The sequence below is a fragment of the Psittacula echo genome (assembly GCF_963264785.1).
Source record: "Psittacula echo genome assembly, chromosome: 5".
NCBI lineage: Eukaryota > Metazoa > Chordata > Aves > Psittaciformes > Psittacidae > Psittacula > Psittacula echo.
The window spans coordinates 7435417-7450672 of NC_137739.1; the positions used below are offsets into that span (position 1 = coordinate 7435417).

The 15256-nt window shown below is 42.8% G+C and overlaps 1 protein-coding gene across 1 annotated transcript; it reads right to left on the minus strand.

The window, feature by feature from the left end:
* Window positions 1-6042: 6042 nt before the first annotated feature.
* Window positions 6043-15004, minus strand: NPTX2 (neuronal pentraxin 2; the record flags this gene model as incomplete). The annotated part of the gene is made up of 5 exons (XM_080619483.1): window positions 6043-6270; window positions 7513-7692; window positions 9109-9353; window positions 12824-13040; window positions 14552-15004. 5 exons carry the CDS (start codon window positions 15002-15004, stop codon window positions 6043-6045), a joined length of 1323 nt encoding a protein of 440 aa, XP_080475609.1.
* Between the last annotated feature and the right edge of the window lie 252 nt (window positions 15005-15256).

Sequence of the window (15256 nt, forward strand, 5' to 3'; positions counted from 1 at the left end):
TCCAACAAGCCAGAAGTCTGAAGCACACACCGACAGCTATTTCCTGTTAAATTATACTTAATGCAGAGAGGTATTTATCTACTGCAATTATCCCTGGAGCTGGAAGTATCTACAAGACCTTAGAAACCTTGAAAAAGCTAATTAATGCACTGCCATAAATAATGTGATCTCTTAGGAGGATATGTACTCTCTACACAGTAACTAACAGCTTGCTTTAATGGAAAAAAGGGTGATTTGCCAATGCATATCTGTATTTTATTACAGGTGTTTATCAACCATTTAAAATTTCCCATAAAGAAAGCAGAAAAGAAAAAAGAAGAGAAACCCTAGCCTAAAACACTGCACATTTCTGCAAGCTACACCATCCCTGGAAAGCAAATCTAGGTCTGTCCTGTTTTGTCAGACACAAATATCTCCCGCAGGGAAACCTCACATGAAATTAAGAGTCAGTGCAGATCATTTGTCCCAGATCCTTTTAGAGTTGCAGAGATAGAAGGTTACTGCACAGGACAATCTCTTCCCAGCTCTGCACCAGAGAGGAGGCAACTGCCTGCTCTGTGCCCTCTGAAATGCAAGGAAAACCAATTGCTCCCTGTTGGAGACAAAACAGCTATGTCTGGGACACTGTCTTGTCAGGCTTCCCAATGCACATCATCAGCAAACACCAACTATAGCAACAAACAAAGGAAGGCTATAATCACCTGCTTACCTAGTGCTGCTACCCAGAAGAGGGTTTGGCATATTCTTTTTAACACATGAGGTTATCCTTTAAATAGGTTTCCTTTTGCCCAGTGAGGTCAGGGGAGCAATCTTTTGTTGTGGAAGTAAGCCTAGGCAACGAAGTCCGCTGCAGTAGCGTATGGATTTGAAGTTAGTCATAAGCTAGTTTAAGGGTTTTGAAAGATGCAAGTAAGAGTATTTAATACCTTATAAACCACCTAAACCATCCTAAGAACTAGTCATTCAGTTACCTCTCTGAATGCTTAATAAGCACTCCAGAACCACTGGTGGGAACAGCTTAGTGATCTAAAACCCAGGGCAAACCTCTTGCAAGCGTCTGTTAGCACAGAAGAAAAGCACACACCATGCCACAGACACTCAACACTACCCTTTGCAAGGCAAGCTCTGCTCCCTGTGATTCTGTACAAGCTGACTGGTAGCAAGGGAAAACGGTACTACAAAGGTAACTGCTTGGCATCCTTCACGTGTCAGGAGCACCTTGGAACAGCACTGTCAGGAGCTAAACTGCCTGGGCAAACATGTGCTGGGAGCCACCTCGGGTCAAACGCCAAAGCATCTTTAATAAACAAACCAATTTCTCTCAGTGGCATCAAGCCATCAGCGAGCTTCTGTTTGAAGCTTTGCCAAAACACCAGCCCAGCCCTCCTGTGGAGAAGGAGCTGGACCTCTGAACTCCTTCTGCAAATTTATACTTCTGTAAGTGCAGCCTTTTAAAAACAGCTATAGCCAGGGGTGCAATTAATTCCATTCTTTCCAAAAGACTTTCGGTTCTGTAAAACTCATGTATTATTTAAGCCTCACAGCTAAACCATGAATGTGTGTAAAAAGAAAACAAAGAAAATGACATTGTGGTGAAAGATCCGTGGAATAGTCCTGCAACACCTTCAGAACTGCTAGATTCCCCAGCTACCAAGAGAGACTTTTTGGTTTTGCAGTGAGTACCTGACTATCTCCAACAACAGGTCTCTATTTCAGCAAGGTCCTTGCTGTGCCTAGCCTCAGATTCCTACCATGGTATCAAGGGAAAATCATCTGTCATAAAAGCCTCAGCCAGGCCACTTTATCCTGCATCTGCACCCCTAGGAAGATTCAGGTCCCCTCCACGATGGTGCAGTAGAAGGCACCTGGTATTCCCTCCCAACCTGGATAACTGAAATCAGCTGGACACAGAATCCTTATACACAGACACAGGTGTCATTAGCAAACAAGAATATCTAGTCTGCAGTTACATACATATTTTTTTACCACAGTTATCCCAATTGAGAAAGTGCCAGCTTTAAACACCTAATACAACACATCAGCTTCGCTACCGGCTGCATTTTGCCTTTAGGAAAGGCCTGAGGGAAACCAGGTCTCTGGAGCGAAATAGAAGCAGCTTCTCCCTGGCAGTCTCCCATGTTTGAACACTGGGGAAGCGTGTGTGAAAAATGAAGGTAGAGCTTTACTGGCAAGAATTTATGTGGTCTTCCTTGCATTTGAGACTTAACCTAACAGTTTAATGAGCAAGTGCTGCCCAGCAGAGAGTCTCCTGCATGAGGGAATCTGTCTCCCGTTCACACTGGGATTACAGATGCACAGAGGCAGTCCTCCTCCTCTCAGCACCATTTGGCTCTAGCCCGGCAGCAAGGGTGTAGCTAAAGCCTCCAAGCAAATACCAGAGGTATGATATAATCTACATTTTCTAATTGCCAGCCAATTAGTCAAAAAACTTGTCTTTGAAGAAATACAACCTGGATTTAAACACATCAAATGGCAGATCCTTTGTTGCTCAACAGCCATTAAGTGCAACAAGTATAGACAAACGCAACAGTGCAGTACAGACACCGCACAGCATTCCCACCCAAGAGATCATATGGAGACCCAGCCAGTTCACAGCTCCCAAGTGATCCCAGTAATCTGACTTGTTCCAATCAAGGATACTGCCTTTAGGAGCCCTCGCTCTGCCTGGCTTTAAACAGAAACAGATTTTCTAGAAACCTTCATTACTGCATGTTCCAAGTGCTGTAGCTGTCAGTCAGCTTTCCATAAGTTATTACTTCTGTGTATTCAGAGCAGTTTGGGAACTGAAGGTTGTCTTGTCACTTCCACGCTCCATAAACAGTATAGATGCTGGAATATGGTAATATTTACTCCTGTTTTGCCATCTGCTTATGTATGCACATAAACCATGTGACTCCCAGAATGTGGAGCAGCAGAGGAACAGCCGTAGCTTTTCATCGCAAGATAAAGGTACAAAAATCAATACACATCTTTTCTTTCTAATGAAAAAGGTACCACTGCACAAAAGGAAGAACTTGTATCGAGAAAAATAAAACCAAAACAAACCCCACACTTTTCAGCAGAGCATACAGTCCTTGGCTTTGGCTTTTCCTGAATAGCCAGCGTCTAAAAAAATTAAAGCCCCAAACCTTCCCCCTAAATCCCTACCATCTTGGTTACATAACCAGCGAAAAACCAAACCCACATCCAGAAGACTAAGTTGTTTACCTTTAGATGAAAAGATTCACCTCTGCTCCAGCCAGGCTGCGACAGGATGAAATGTCCCCAAACACCACCACACCTGAGCACCTTGACATACCCTAGAAAAACCCCAACTTTTAGTGCTGATTTCCACAATGAAGAGAAGCTCCATTGTTCCTTCACACAAGAAGCAAAGCTCGAGGAAGGAAGCAAGCAGACACTCAGCAACAACAGCCCCTGGACCAGGTGCTCTCCCTCTGCTCAAAACCAACAATTACAGCCCCCACCCCAATCACCTCCCCATGCAGGTCGGGCTTCTCACTCAGGTGTTTATTGTTAAAGACAGACCTAAGATTGGGAGTGTGGTTAAATAACTCTACATGGCCAAAGGAAGTGTAAAAAGCCTTTTGCTTCCCTCACCACCAAATTAATCCAAACACCCAGGCAGTGTTTAAAACAATAGACCATAGCCACACACAGGCTTCTAGCCACACAGGGAAGTCTCCGAGACATCTTCACCATTGCACCTTCTAACAATAGAGTAAAACATGCAAGAGCTGAAAGGGGAGACCTCAGCACAGACAACTCCAGACTTCAGTTCCTCCAGTGTATTTTGCAAAAAGCTGATGAAGAAAGGTGAACTGACTGCAGGGCTGATGCCTCTGCTAGGATCTAGCCCACAAGACTGGAATTTTACACTTTGACTGAGTTTAAGACACAGATTCTTTGGATATTGATGGCTTTTTTCCTTAGGGCAATAAAAGTACCATTATGGGCCAACCAGAAAAAGCATGTTTGAAATCAAGTTGTGTGATGCTTCATAGGAACCTCAAATTCTCCGTGGCCAGAGGATGTCAGAACTGGACAAGCATTTCTGCCCCAGCTGGCTGTTCTCTTACAGAAAGCACTATCAAACTGTTAGTTTACCAAGCAGAGCAGTTGGTTTACTGTCAGACCCCATGGACACTGAACAACTTACACCACTGTAGTGCCTCTGCTATCACATTTCAACAAGTCATCTCTGTGTTGGAACAGTTTTTCACACTGGTTTGGGACATTTATGTTGCCTACAACTCATCCTTCACCCAGGAGGATTCGATTTATCTCAACTATAAAAATGAGTATGTACATGGGCTCTGCATCCCATCCCACTCCCATGAAACCACTGTATCCCAGGCCACAACACAGATGCAGAGGTAAAAAGCAGATCTCAGCCTGAGCTTCAAACACTTCACATCCGTATGTGGAAAAACTCTCCTCAATTAAGGTTACATGCAGACCTAAGCCCCTTTTAGTTGAAGATTGTGATTTAAGACATTTAGGGAATAAACACAACTTCTTACAGGACTGTACTTCAACCAGTGCAGAGAGACAGTAGCCGAACTGATACCAGCTATGAAAGAGAACATTCAGTGTCTGGCGTGACTTTAAAGGAATTAAAAGACTCATTTTACAGTGCATTTTAATTAAAAGTTCATTATAAGAATTTTCTTTTAAGAACAGCATACTACATATTAATGGAAATATGTAACTTTATCCTACAAATGGGACTGTCACCATATTATTCTTACAATTCAAACATATGAAAAATAAATATGATATTTAGCTTTATAAATTCCCCCCCTTTAAATCCTTTTTCTTTTAAATAACAAAAGTATTAACTCTTTCCCGTTACAGTGCATTTGCCATCCGCGAGCCACAAACCAAGTAGTCACATCAATGCCAAGGAAACAGCAACTGCAAAATATTCAGAGAAAGTGATAAAAAAATATAGTAGTCAGCCCAGTGCTTACAGAAGAGACAATCAACAAGAATTGAAAAACCAGCACATTTTCATATTACATAAGACCATTATAATAACATAGAAAACAGTGCAGAAGACTTATGCTGGAAAAATATATAGCAATTCTCAGCAAGCAGGAACTGAACTTTGGCACTTGCTCATAAAAAGGCCTTTCAAAGCAACTCAAAACAGAAATTCACTTAGTCACAGCTTGTATATTTAAAAAAATAAAGACATTGACTAAAGCAAGAGAAACAATAGAGAAAAGTTTACAGGCCAGGTCACTACAAATTCAGTACATTCATCCTACAGAAAATAGTCTTTCATCTATCCATCTCTGCTGGGATCCTGGCTAGCAAAAGACAGGCTTTGGGACAGAACCTTACCTGAAGCATCTCTGTTTCAGTGGGGCTATGCTGATTACACAGTCCTCTCTTTACAGTGAGCTAGAATAGCACGTCTCAGATACATTGCCGCCTTATCATAAAACAAGGATTTCTAATCTGCAAATTAAAAACCAAGACCCTTGCACTCAGACAGTGGCTGTTCTGCTCTACCCACAGTTGCACCATAACCACTGCAGTGTAAGGATGAAGTGATTTGTTTAAAAAGGGCTAAAAAAGAATGGCTTCCGTTCAAAGGGGAGACGATAGACTGGAAGGGAGGATTCACATGTAGCGTGTTCATCTCAACGCTTTGCCAGCACTGCACATGATCAAAGGGAGTACTGTAGTTAACATGTGCATGGCTGTTTCCCTCCCTGCCAGAAGAGCTGATGTACTAAACTCAGGCCTAACCAAAAGGCTGCTGCAGGCCAAAGCATATTTTTGGATCAGGCCATAATAAAACAAGGGCTGTGCTAGCCGAGAAGTGCTTCTTTCAGTGTAAGGCTCAATGGCCCCAACTAGCAGCTATCTTTGCACTGAGGCAGTTTACTCAATTTTTTTTACTCTTTTGAGGAATTAAGACTGGGGAAGGACAGAGAGAAAAATAAGTGCTTTAGATTGCACAGAAGATTGTCCTACTAAAGGGGGCACTTGAATGGGAAACAATTGCAGCTATAAATCTAGCAGACGCTCTTCACATGTCTCCACAGGCCATTTAGTAGCACCTCCAAACACATCAACGTTGTTATCAACCCAGGGTATGATGTTGCCAGGCATGTTGGTAGAGCAGTTAGCAATATTCATGATGTCTTCAGTTTTTAAGACCCTGTCCCATATATTGAACTGGCTCATCTCTCCAACGAAGGCTTGAGTTGCATCAAATCTTCCTCCTACTGTGTCCTTTAGGCACACAAGAGTTAGGATTAGATGAGAAGGTTATTTCAGCATTTTCTTCTTCCCAACTTGAAGACCCTCCCCCTTAGCCACACTGCTAGGCCACAGAGACAACCAACTTCAAGGTTCTAAAAGGACTACTTGGAACAAGATATTCTGAGGAACATTTAAAAGCTTCAATCTGAAATTTGTCAAAACAATTCAAAGCAAATAGTGCTCTGTGCATACCATCACACAACACATATATAACTAACCCTGCCCCCAAGCAGTAAAGCAGGAAGGCAGCTTTAAATATTGAGGCTAATTTAGGAGCCATTTTGCAAGGCTGGCACAGGACAACTTCACCAAGAACCGCATACATATGCAAGATCACTGCAAAAGCTTTATGGCTAAGGACTAAACTGTAACCGCAGCCCTTGAACAATTGTCTGCAGGGTCTCCAAGATGCAATCTTTACTTCCAAATACATAGGCTTCTTCTGGTTGTACCAAATGACTAACTCAGACTGCTACTGCATATGCCTAAAAAACATTTGCTCCATCCACTGCTCAAGGACAGAAATCACACATTTTGTGTGATCACACTCACATGAAACTGCTAGCATAGGACAGAACCAGGCATAGTACAGACAAACAGCATGAGTTACAGAAAGCCTGCCAGCCACTTAACAGTAAGCTGGAGCATCTGCTATCGCTAGAAGAGAGATACTGAGTTGCTGGAGAGGGTCCAGAGAAGGGCAACAAACCTGGTGAAGGGTCTGGAGCACAAGTCTTACGAGGAGTGGCTGAGGGAACTGGGGGGCTTCAGCCTGGAGAAGGCTCAGGGGGACCTTATGACTCTCTACAGCTACCTGAAAGGAGGTTGTAATGGGGTGGGCATCAGTCTTTTCTCCCAAGTAAGAAGTGATAGGACAAAAGGTAACAGCCTCAAGCTGCACCAGGGGAGGTTTAGATTAGATACTAGGAAATATTTCTTCACCAAGAGGGTTGCCAAGCATTGGAACAGGCTGCCCAGAGAAGTGGTGGAATCACCATTCTTGGAAGTGTTCAAAAACTGAGTAGACAAGGCCCTCAGTGACATGGTTTAGTGGTGGAAGTGGCATTGCTGGGTAAAGGTTGGACTTCATGATCTTAAAGGTCTTTTCCAACAGGACCAAGTGTGTAACAAATTTTTCCTCACTGCTGCTGTTTGTTTGGGGAGTTCTGAGTTTATTTTTTTAAACCCTGGAACACACTGTCATTCACTCACCTGTTCCTGACCCAGGATCAAGACACCTCCAGGTTTAATTGGGTGCCAAGGAGCAAGATTCTCCCCAGTCCCAAGCTTCTCACCATCTTGAAAAGCCTCCCACATTCCATCTCTGGTTGTCCACGTTATACAGACATGGTGCCATTTCCCATCACTAATGAAGAGAGGGAGCTGGGCAACCTACAAAAAGCCAAAGAATAATGCATGTTGCAAACCAAGCCTACCAGCTCAAGCACAACAGTTAGAAAGAGACAGTATTTACTCTGTCCTCAGAAGCAAAAACTTCACAGGCAGAAGTTAGTCCACATCTTTCTACTTTGTTCCAACTCTCCTGTATTCAGAAACACAGCCATACTTTTTATTCTAGAGGTGAGCCTTTGTTTCAACTAGAATCAAGTGACACAAATACCAGAGTCTAAGCTACTATCAACCCACTGATCCTGTACATTAATGTGGCATCTATTGTTTAAATCTGTGGTTAGTCCTTTCTTTACATCCAGCACGCATGTAAAGTTTCTCTTAAAATCTGGGGCTTGCCAGCACCATTTGCAGTAACAACTCTGACAAACGAATCTGCCTGCTTCCAGTAAGACTTACGGGAAATGTTACATAGGACCCCAAATAAGGAGGAACTATGCTCCTTTAGGAATTGGATCTGAACACTTATTCAAGGCAACATGAAGACACAAATGCAGTGGGGTGTGGAGCAGCAGTGACGTGGGAGAAGAAAAGCCTCACAGAACATTAATAGTACTGACAAAATATTGAAGAGAGTAAGTTATTGCTAAAGATAAGCAACCTGAGGTTTCCTTCTTTTCCACAACCCATTAGAAATAATTGGCTTTTCACTTTTATTGATTTTAGAGGACGATAAGGCTGTTAGAAGTGCTTAACTAGCCACATGACTGAACCACCCTGAGCTGTAGATCTGTAAACACCTGATCCCTCAGAGAGAAGTGAGTTACTAGGAAACCCAACTGAGGGTGGGGAGAAAGTGATGTTTTAATGCCAAGTTTCAATGGGTCTTGTTTTCCTCAAGCCTTATTCTGAATCTTGTCAGAAACCATCAGTGATATGAAACAGTGTGAGACAATTGTGCTTTTTGTAATTAAAGCCTGAAAAAAACTGTATTTAAACAGATGTTCAGTCACTAAGCATAAAACCCCAGCCACAACTACATGCCTGTTGCTTTACATCTTCGGCAAGATTCCTCTTATATCTGAACTTCTAGGATTAGAAAGACAGAAATACTGCAACTGGCTTAGATATCACAGGTTTTGCAGTAGTGTGGCATCAAATATTGCTTTCGTTTCATAAAACAAGAAACAAGATGGGCTTGTAAATTCAGAGGACATGTATACGTGCGTGCACATTTAGATGTCTCATCCCTTTGTCTAAGCACACAAATATATGTACCGTTTAACTTGGCTTCAAGCACCTTTATGAACTTGCAACAAACAGATGGACAACAACATTATCATCTCAAAGGCCCAGAACCAGCTTCTCTCAGAGAATGAAAGAGTTACTAGAGACTATCAAGGGGTTGGACTTCATTCTGATTACACAGACAATAAAGAAGAGTTAATCAATTCTCACCTTATCATTGATTAGTAGTTCAATTGGATTATTCCCCCACTCTATAAGGACAATTTCATTAGCCTGCCCAGGAACAGCATATGAGAATGGAGTGCCAATTCCAGGAGAAGCACTTGATCTCAACCACAAGCATACAGTAAATGCATAAAGCTCTGGCAGAGTCTTCTTGATCTTCCCATATAAGTAGTTAGTGCGAAGAGGAAGGGAGACTTTGAATTCATCAGGTGACTTAAATGCACTGTTACCTAGAATTACATTGAGGAAGAAAAACCTTTAGCATTAAGCAAAACAATGTATTTGTAATTCAGGCTAAGAAATGATGTAATTGATAATGAGAATCTTTGGAATTTCAATCACTTTAGAGAGGTACACAAGAAAATTATATTGAAGTAGTATTACTGAATGCTGATTTTGCAGCACAGAAAAACACAGCTAGATGCAACACATTGTGCTAATTATTTATTCTTCCTGCACATTTAGAGCAAAAGAATAGATGGCAGACAACTAACAAGAAGCTGTTAAATATTTTCTTCCTTCATTGCTTAATTTCTGGCTAGAGGCCTGCCTATTTCAAACAATTCTAACTGCTTTAAGAGATATGTACTGTTACTAAACATGGATTCTCTGGTATGCTCATTATTAAAGCATCACAGTGCTTCAAAACCAGTATTTCTTTTCCTACTCCTGCTACACAGGGAGTTGGCAGCAGCATCTCCATTTTACAGATAGCAGGCTGAGAAACGGGTCGATGCTCCCATTTTGGGTGGCCAATCTGAAATGAAAAAGCTGCCATAGTCCAGAAAGCAAAGTTAAATTCAGCAGAACCAATTTCTGTCCCATAGACAAATCAGGAGGAGATTTGAACAAAAACATACAGCTGCAGTTCAAAATTACCTGAATTAAAAAATGCAATATGAATTTAGGAACTATGAAAACATTAGACATTTTAATATAAAAGCAGGAATTCTTAGTTAGCTTCTTCTAAAAAATGTGGTAAAAGTGAGATGTTCCAGAGATGTTTATGAAACTGAGAACCCTTAAGACCAAAGCTTTCTAAACCTGCAATACTCTGTATTACACAGTTTGTGTATACTTCTGATGTAGTTGCTTCAAGTAATTTTCTAGAATTAAATATTAAGAAAAGAGAAATCCCACATTGTGCCACAAAATAAAACCCCACAGTTCTGTAGTAGTGTCACTCTCAACTTTTTAGAAACCTGTTCTTCTGAGTCCCACTCACTTCATTTACTCACATTCCTGAAACGAATTCAATCCCCTTGCAGAACTTCATGCTCCAATCCAGATGAAGAGCTGTTGTCACAAAAGGTTGCCACAATCCCCCTATGTAATTTTTAAACTGTTGGCATTCTCTCAGTTCCCATTCTCAGAAGCAACTGAAGTGTTTTGACTGCATTTTTCACAGAATGAGGGGGTGGAAGAAGAAAAAGCTTATCTGATGCTACATCTGTCTTTAGGAACATACAGACCAGAAATTGAGATATTCTAAACTCTAGGCAAAAGAACCCCAGGATCTTAAGACTAATGTTAAGCAACCTCCACTAGGCTGGTACAACCAATCTCACATCCATAAAAGAAACATATCCCATTAAGAGTATTAGTCACTCGGAAAGAACTTAAGGAAGCAATAATGGGTTGGAAAAGAACAAACAATATTCATCTTTTCTATATTTTTCAGTTTGTTCTCATGACTTGAAAGCATCCACAACTCCAAATGATAACAAGATCCTCCAGAGCAATGTGCAGGTGCACAGGATAAGACAATCCTTTTCCTATATAATGTGAATTTTTGGACAAGATGAGCAAGGAATAGTTATTCCCTTTTAGAGACGGAGAAAACAGGTTTTGACATAAGAAGTGACCTGTTCATGTCTCCAGCAAAGCTAGAAATCACATTTAAGTCCAGGCACTATTAGTTACAGGATTATTCCTCCACCCAGTCCTGCTTTTTAATACATCATTTACTGCTGCCAATGGAAACAACTAGTGAAGGAATTACAAGAGACTTTGGGAATTACAATAACTGTACAAACTTCAAACTCTTCTGCCCCACTGTTAACTAACAGTTGCCTCAACTACAGATAAAAAAACCACCAAACTCCAAAGTTCAGAGCATCACCTCATAAAGTTAGGTTTTTCCTCCATTTATTTGGTCTTAGGACAATGAAGAGCTTATGACACTCTAGTTAGTTGTCAGGAAGAAATGTGAAACAATCTGGCATGTAAAATAAAAGCACAATAGAAATACTTTTTTCAAAATAGGTCAGATCACTTCAAATATTATCTGCATTTAACCTACAAAATCAGTAAGTTCTTACATCGTTATTACCCTCACTTTGACTTGACAGAGAACCCAAACGAACAGAGCAGCTAAATCATGCTGAAAGAGAGCAAATCACACAACTAATAGCTTGTGTCTTGGTTCCTGGCCCAAGTTCTTCTCTTCCCTCAAGACTTCAGACAGCCCACTCTCCCCACACAAAAAAATAAAGGTGGGAACAGGCTATTTTTAACCTAGATTACACATTCTTGTTCTCCCACCACTCCCCGACTCCTTCTGATGATATGAGTCACATCTTTCAGAGACAAGGACTAGCAATACTTGCCACATAAGACACCAACATGCCATGAATTCTCCAGATCTTTATTTGTGGTTTAGGTTTTATCTTGGCTCTCAGAAAATACTTTATGACAGAGCCAGAGGAAGAGCTCTTCTTCCTCTTTTCCTTTTCCCCTCTTTCACACTTTGTAAATGAAAAAATGGATAAATATTACACAAATGGATCCATTAGGCTGCATTTTAAAATTCATGATACTTCTGTTTGCACCATTGTGAAAGCATGCCCATTAAGCTGCTTTTAAGCAGAGAGACTATTCACCTTGGAAAAATAATTTAAAGATTGGGCAGTGATATTTACTCATACTCCAGTCCTACAGTCTACTCTGTAGAAATGTATAGTCAATACAGAGAGATAGTTCTGTTCTTTAGCTCACTTCCATGGGCATTTGTAATTCAAATAAACGGACTCTACTCAAGCATAGAGATCTCTGTAATAATTAATCTAAGTATCTGAATAAATGACTAGGATTAAGAGAGCATCCCCCAGTGGTACCATGTGTAATCTACTGTAAACTCTGAAGGCTATACTCTTGGGATATGACACAGTTCAAATATCTGCAGTTACTCAAAGTCATAATCAGCAATGAAAGGAAAGACCAATAGTAATACTTCCAAAGCAGCAGGAAATGGTTCTGGTATAAAATGCCATTCGTTACATCAAAGGCAGCTGCGCTAATTAACTTTTGCCCATATGATTTTCAGTCCAAATAAAGGCAGCTCTACTTAGATATGGACTTGACATTATTTAGGTCTTTACCTGACACCAATGTCATACTTTCTTCCTATTTCCACTTGCCTCCTTATAGAGCTTTCTGTCCCACAGACAGTAAAGAGCTTCATCCTAACCACCTACATATGCCAAATTAAGAGACAGAAAGCTAAAGCCATGCAGAGGTCTGTCAGGCAGGAAGCCTGTGACAAAAGGAAAAAGGGAATCCAAGTATTTTCACTGTCACCTACTATTTAGTCCAGCACCTTAACTGTCTTGCCATCAAACCCCACATTTAGACTACTGTGCTAGAAGGAGTAAACAAAATTAATCAGCACAGGGAAGCTTTTAGATTCTGGACAGATTACCTTTTTCTAATTCAGACACTCTTTCTAGCAGTGCATTCAAGGCTGTCTCAGTCTTCTGCCGATGGGCTGATGTCTCATTATGAAGCAAAGACTTTTCATCCTCAAGCTCAGCCACTTTGCTCAGGAGTTGGCGTTCCAGGTCTCCCAGCCTTCGCTGAAGCATCTCTCGAAGGTCATTAGGCAGTGCTGCATAGGACACATTGGCTCGGAGCTGGTGCTTTAGTGGAAATGAGAAGAAAAAAAAAAAAAAAGAGATTGCCATTTTAAAACCAAAAACTGTGAAATAAAGATATGCTCCTGATTCAATGGGGAGAAAGCAAGATCTCAGAGTTCTCCAGCAAGTACAAAAGAGGCATTGCTTTCTAGCACTTGTAACATTCAGTGCTTTTATCAGCAGTGTAGCTAAACAGGTCCTGAAACAAAAAGGCACTTTTGTTAGAGATTTTCAGGGTTTCATATGAAGGAGCCTTCATACATTTAAGTTCAGTAAAAATTAATGTAGGGAGCCAGGTCTAATGCACTCCCATTGGTATGTACACGTGACACAGTAGCCAATTTTTGGTTTACTTACTGGAAGTGACATTGGCAGCCTTAAGTTAACAGAAAAGAACTATTATTTCTTTTTAAATAAGAATTTAAGCTGCTTCAAAAGCAAATCTACCAAATGAAAGTTTCCTCAGTTTTGATTTGCAGAATAAGGAAATCAGATGCTGTTTAGATCAAGTGTAAGTTTTAGCCACTCAAAAAAAACACCAACCCCCGAAAACCCAATGAAACAAAACCCACCCCTCACTCTCTCAGATAACACTGGTGTCTTTAATGATGCTAAGAAACCAATGATTCCACCTACCATATTATTCTAGTAGAGTTGCTCTTCTACAGCCCTAAACCAGATGCCTCGCAAAGACAGCAACAGTCATAAAAGGGTGTTACACTACCAGATAGCTCAAAACTGTACTTGAAAGGCAATCCAGAGTGTTCAGACCTCACAGAACAACCTTTAGGAAGTTACTTACCATCCTCACATCATTACCAACTGCTTGGAGGGCAGCATGAGGACACACGTGTCCTCATAAGACTCAGAGTGTGGAAAGCAAAACAATATCTAGCAAGATTCCTGTGGGAATACTCTCTATAAAATATTTCCATGAGTTCCACTCAACTACAGGCACTGTCCAAAGGCTTGTGGAAATCACTTATTGGTAGGCTTGGACCAAACACCCCTTCTATTCAGATACAATGAGAATTAGGTTGCTTTTACTCTATGTCAGCTCTAAATACATCATCTGATCTTCACAATCTGCCCAACACAATCTCCTCATCACCACTGGTCTGTTCAGCACCATATGCCAAGGTCTTACTGCCCAAGACGTCAGCTGTATAGCTCAAACCCCATGAAGTCACATTCCCAGAAAGAGGGATTTAGACATATTAATACAGAAACTACACTGGTGGCAAGGAGGAAGACCATACTCCCACCCCCCACGCAGTGGGAGAACACAGTTACAGAGGGGACCTTTGGAAATTCTAACCACTGAAGCAAGCAGATACCCAGTCAAGAAAACAAGACAGGCCAACCATGCAACTTGTTCCCAGAGCTTGGTCAGTTGGAATTTAGCTCTATCACGATTAAGCACAGTAGCTGGGTCCCCATCAGCTACCCAAAGCCATACCTGACTCGTTCCAAGACCCTATGCGTTGAGCAGGGGTGTCCCGCCCCGGCCCTACCTCTAGGCTCTCCAGCCGGTCCTTCAAGGTCTGCATTGTGCGGCTCAGCTGGTCGATGACCTGCGCCGGGTCCCGCGGCAGGTCGCCCATCGTGTCCTTGCCCTTGCCCAGCTCGCTCCTCCACGTCCCCGTAGCGGACTTGCCGTCGGCGCTCTCGCACCGGCTCAGCTTGCCGGTAAGCTCCCGGATGGCCTCCCGCTGGCTTCCGATGGTCTCCTTCTGCTGCAGGACGGTCTCCCGCAGCTGCAGCACCGTGGCTTTCAGCTCCTCCTCGGGGGGCAGCGCGCCACCCTGCATGGGCACCGGGGGCAGAGGGCAGCCCGTGCTGGTCGCCTCCAGCGGCAGCGAGGTGCACACGAACCGACTACCGGGTGGGCTTTCCTGGGTGCCCGATGCCGAGCCCCGGGCGCCCGCAGCTATGGCGAGCAGGAGCCCGGCGACCACAGGCAACATCCCGGCTGGCGAGCGGGCTGACGGCTCGGAGGGGACGCCGGCACGGGGGCCGAGGCGGCGCCGCGCTGACAGGGGAGGTGAAGCCGGCCCCGCCGCTCCGTCCCGTCCCCACTCCACACGCCACTCCCGCGCCCGCTGCTTTTATAGCCTGGGCGCGCGCGTGGAGGGGGCGGGGCCCGGCTCGCGCCGCCTGCGCTGGTTGGCTGCAGGAGGCGCTGACGCCACGCGGTCCCCGGGGCCGAGGCTCCGCTG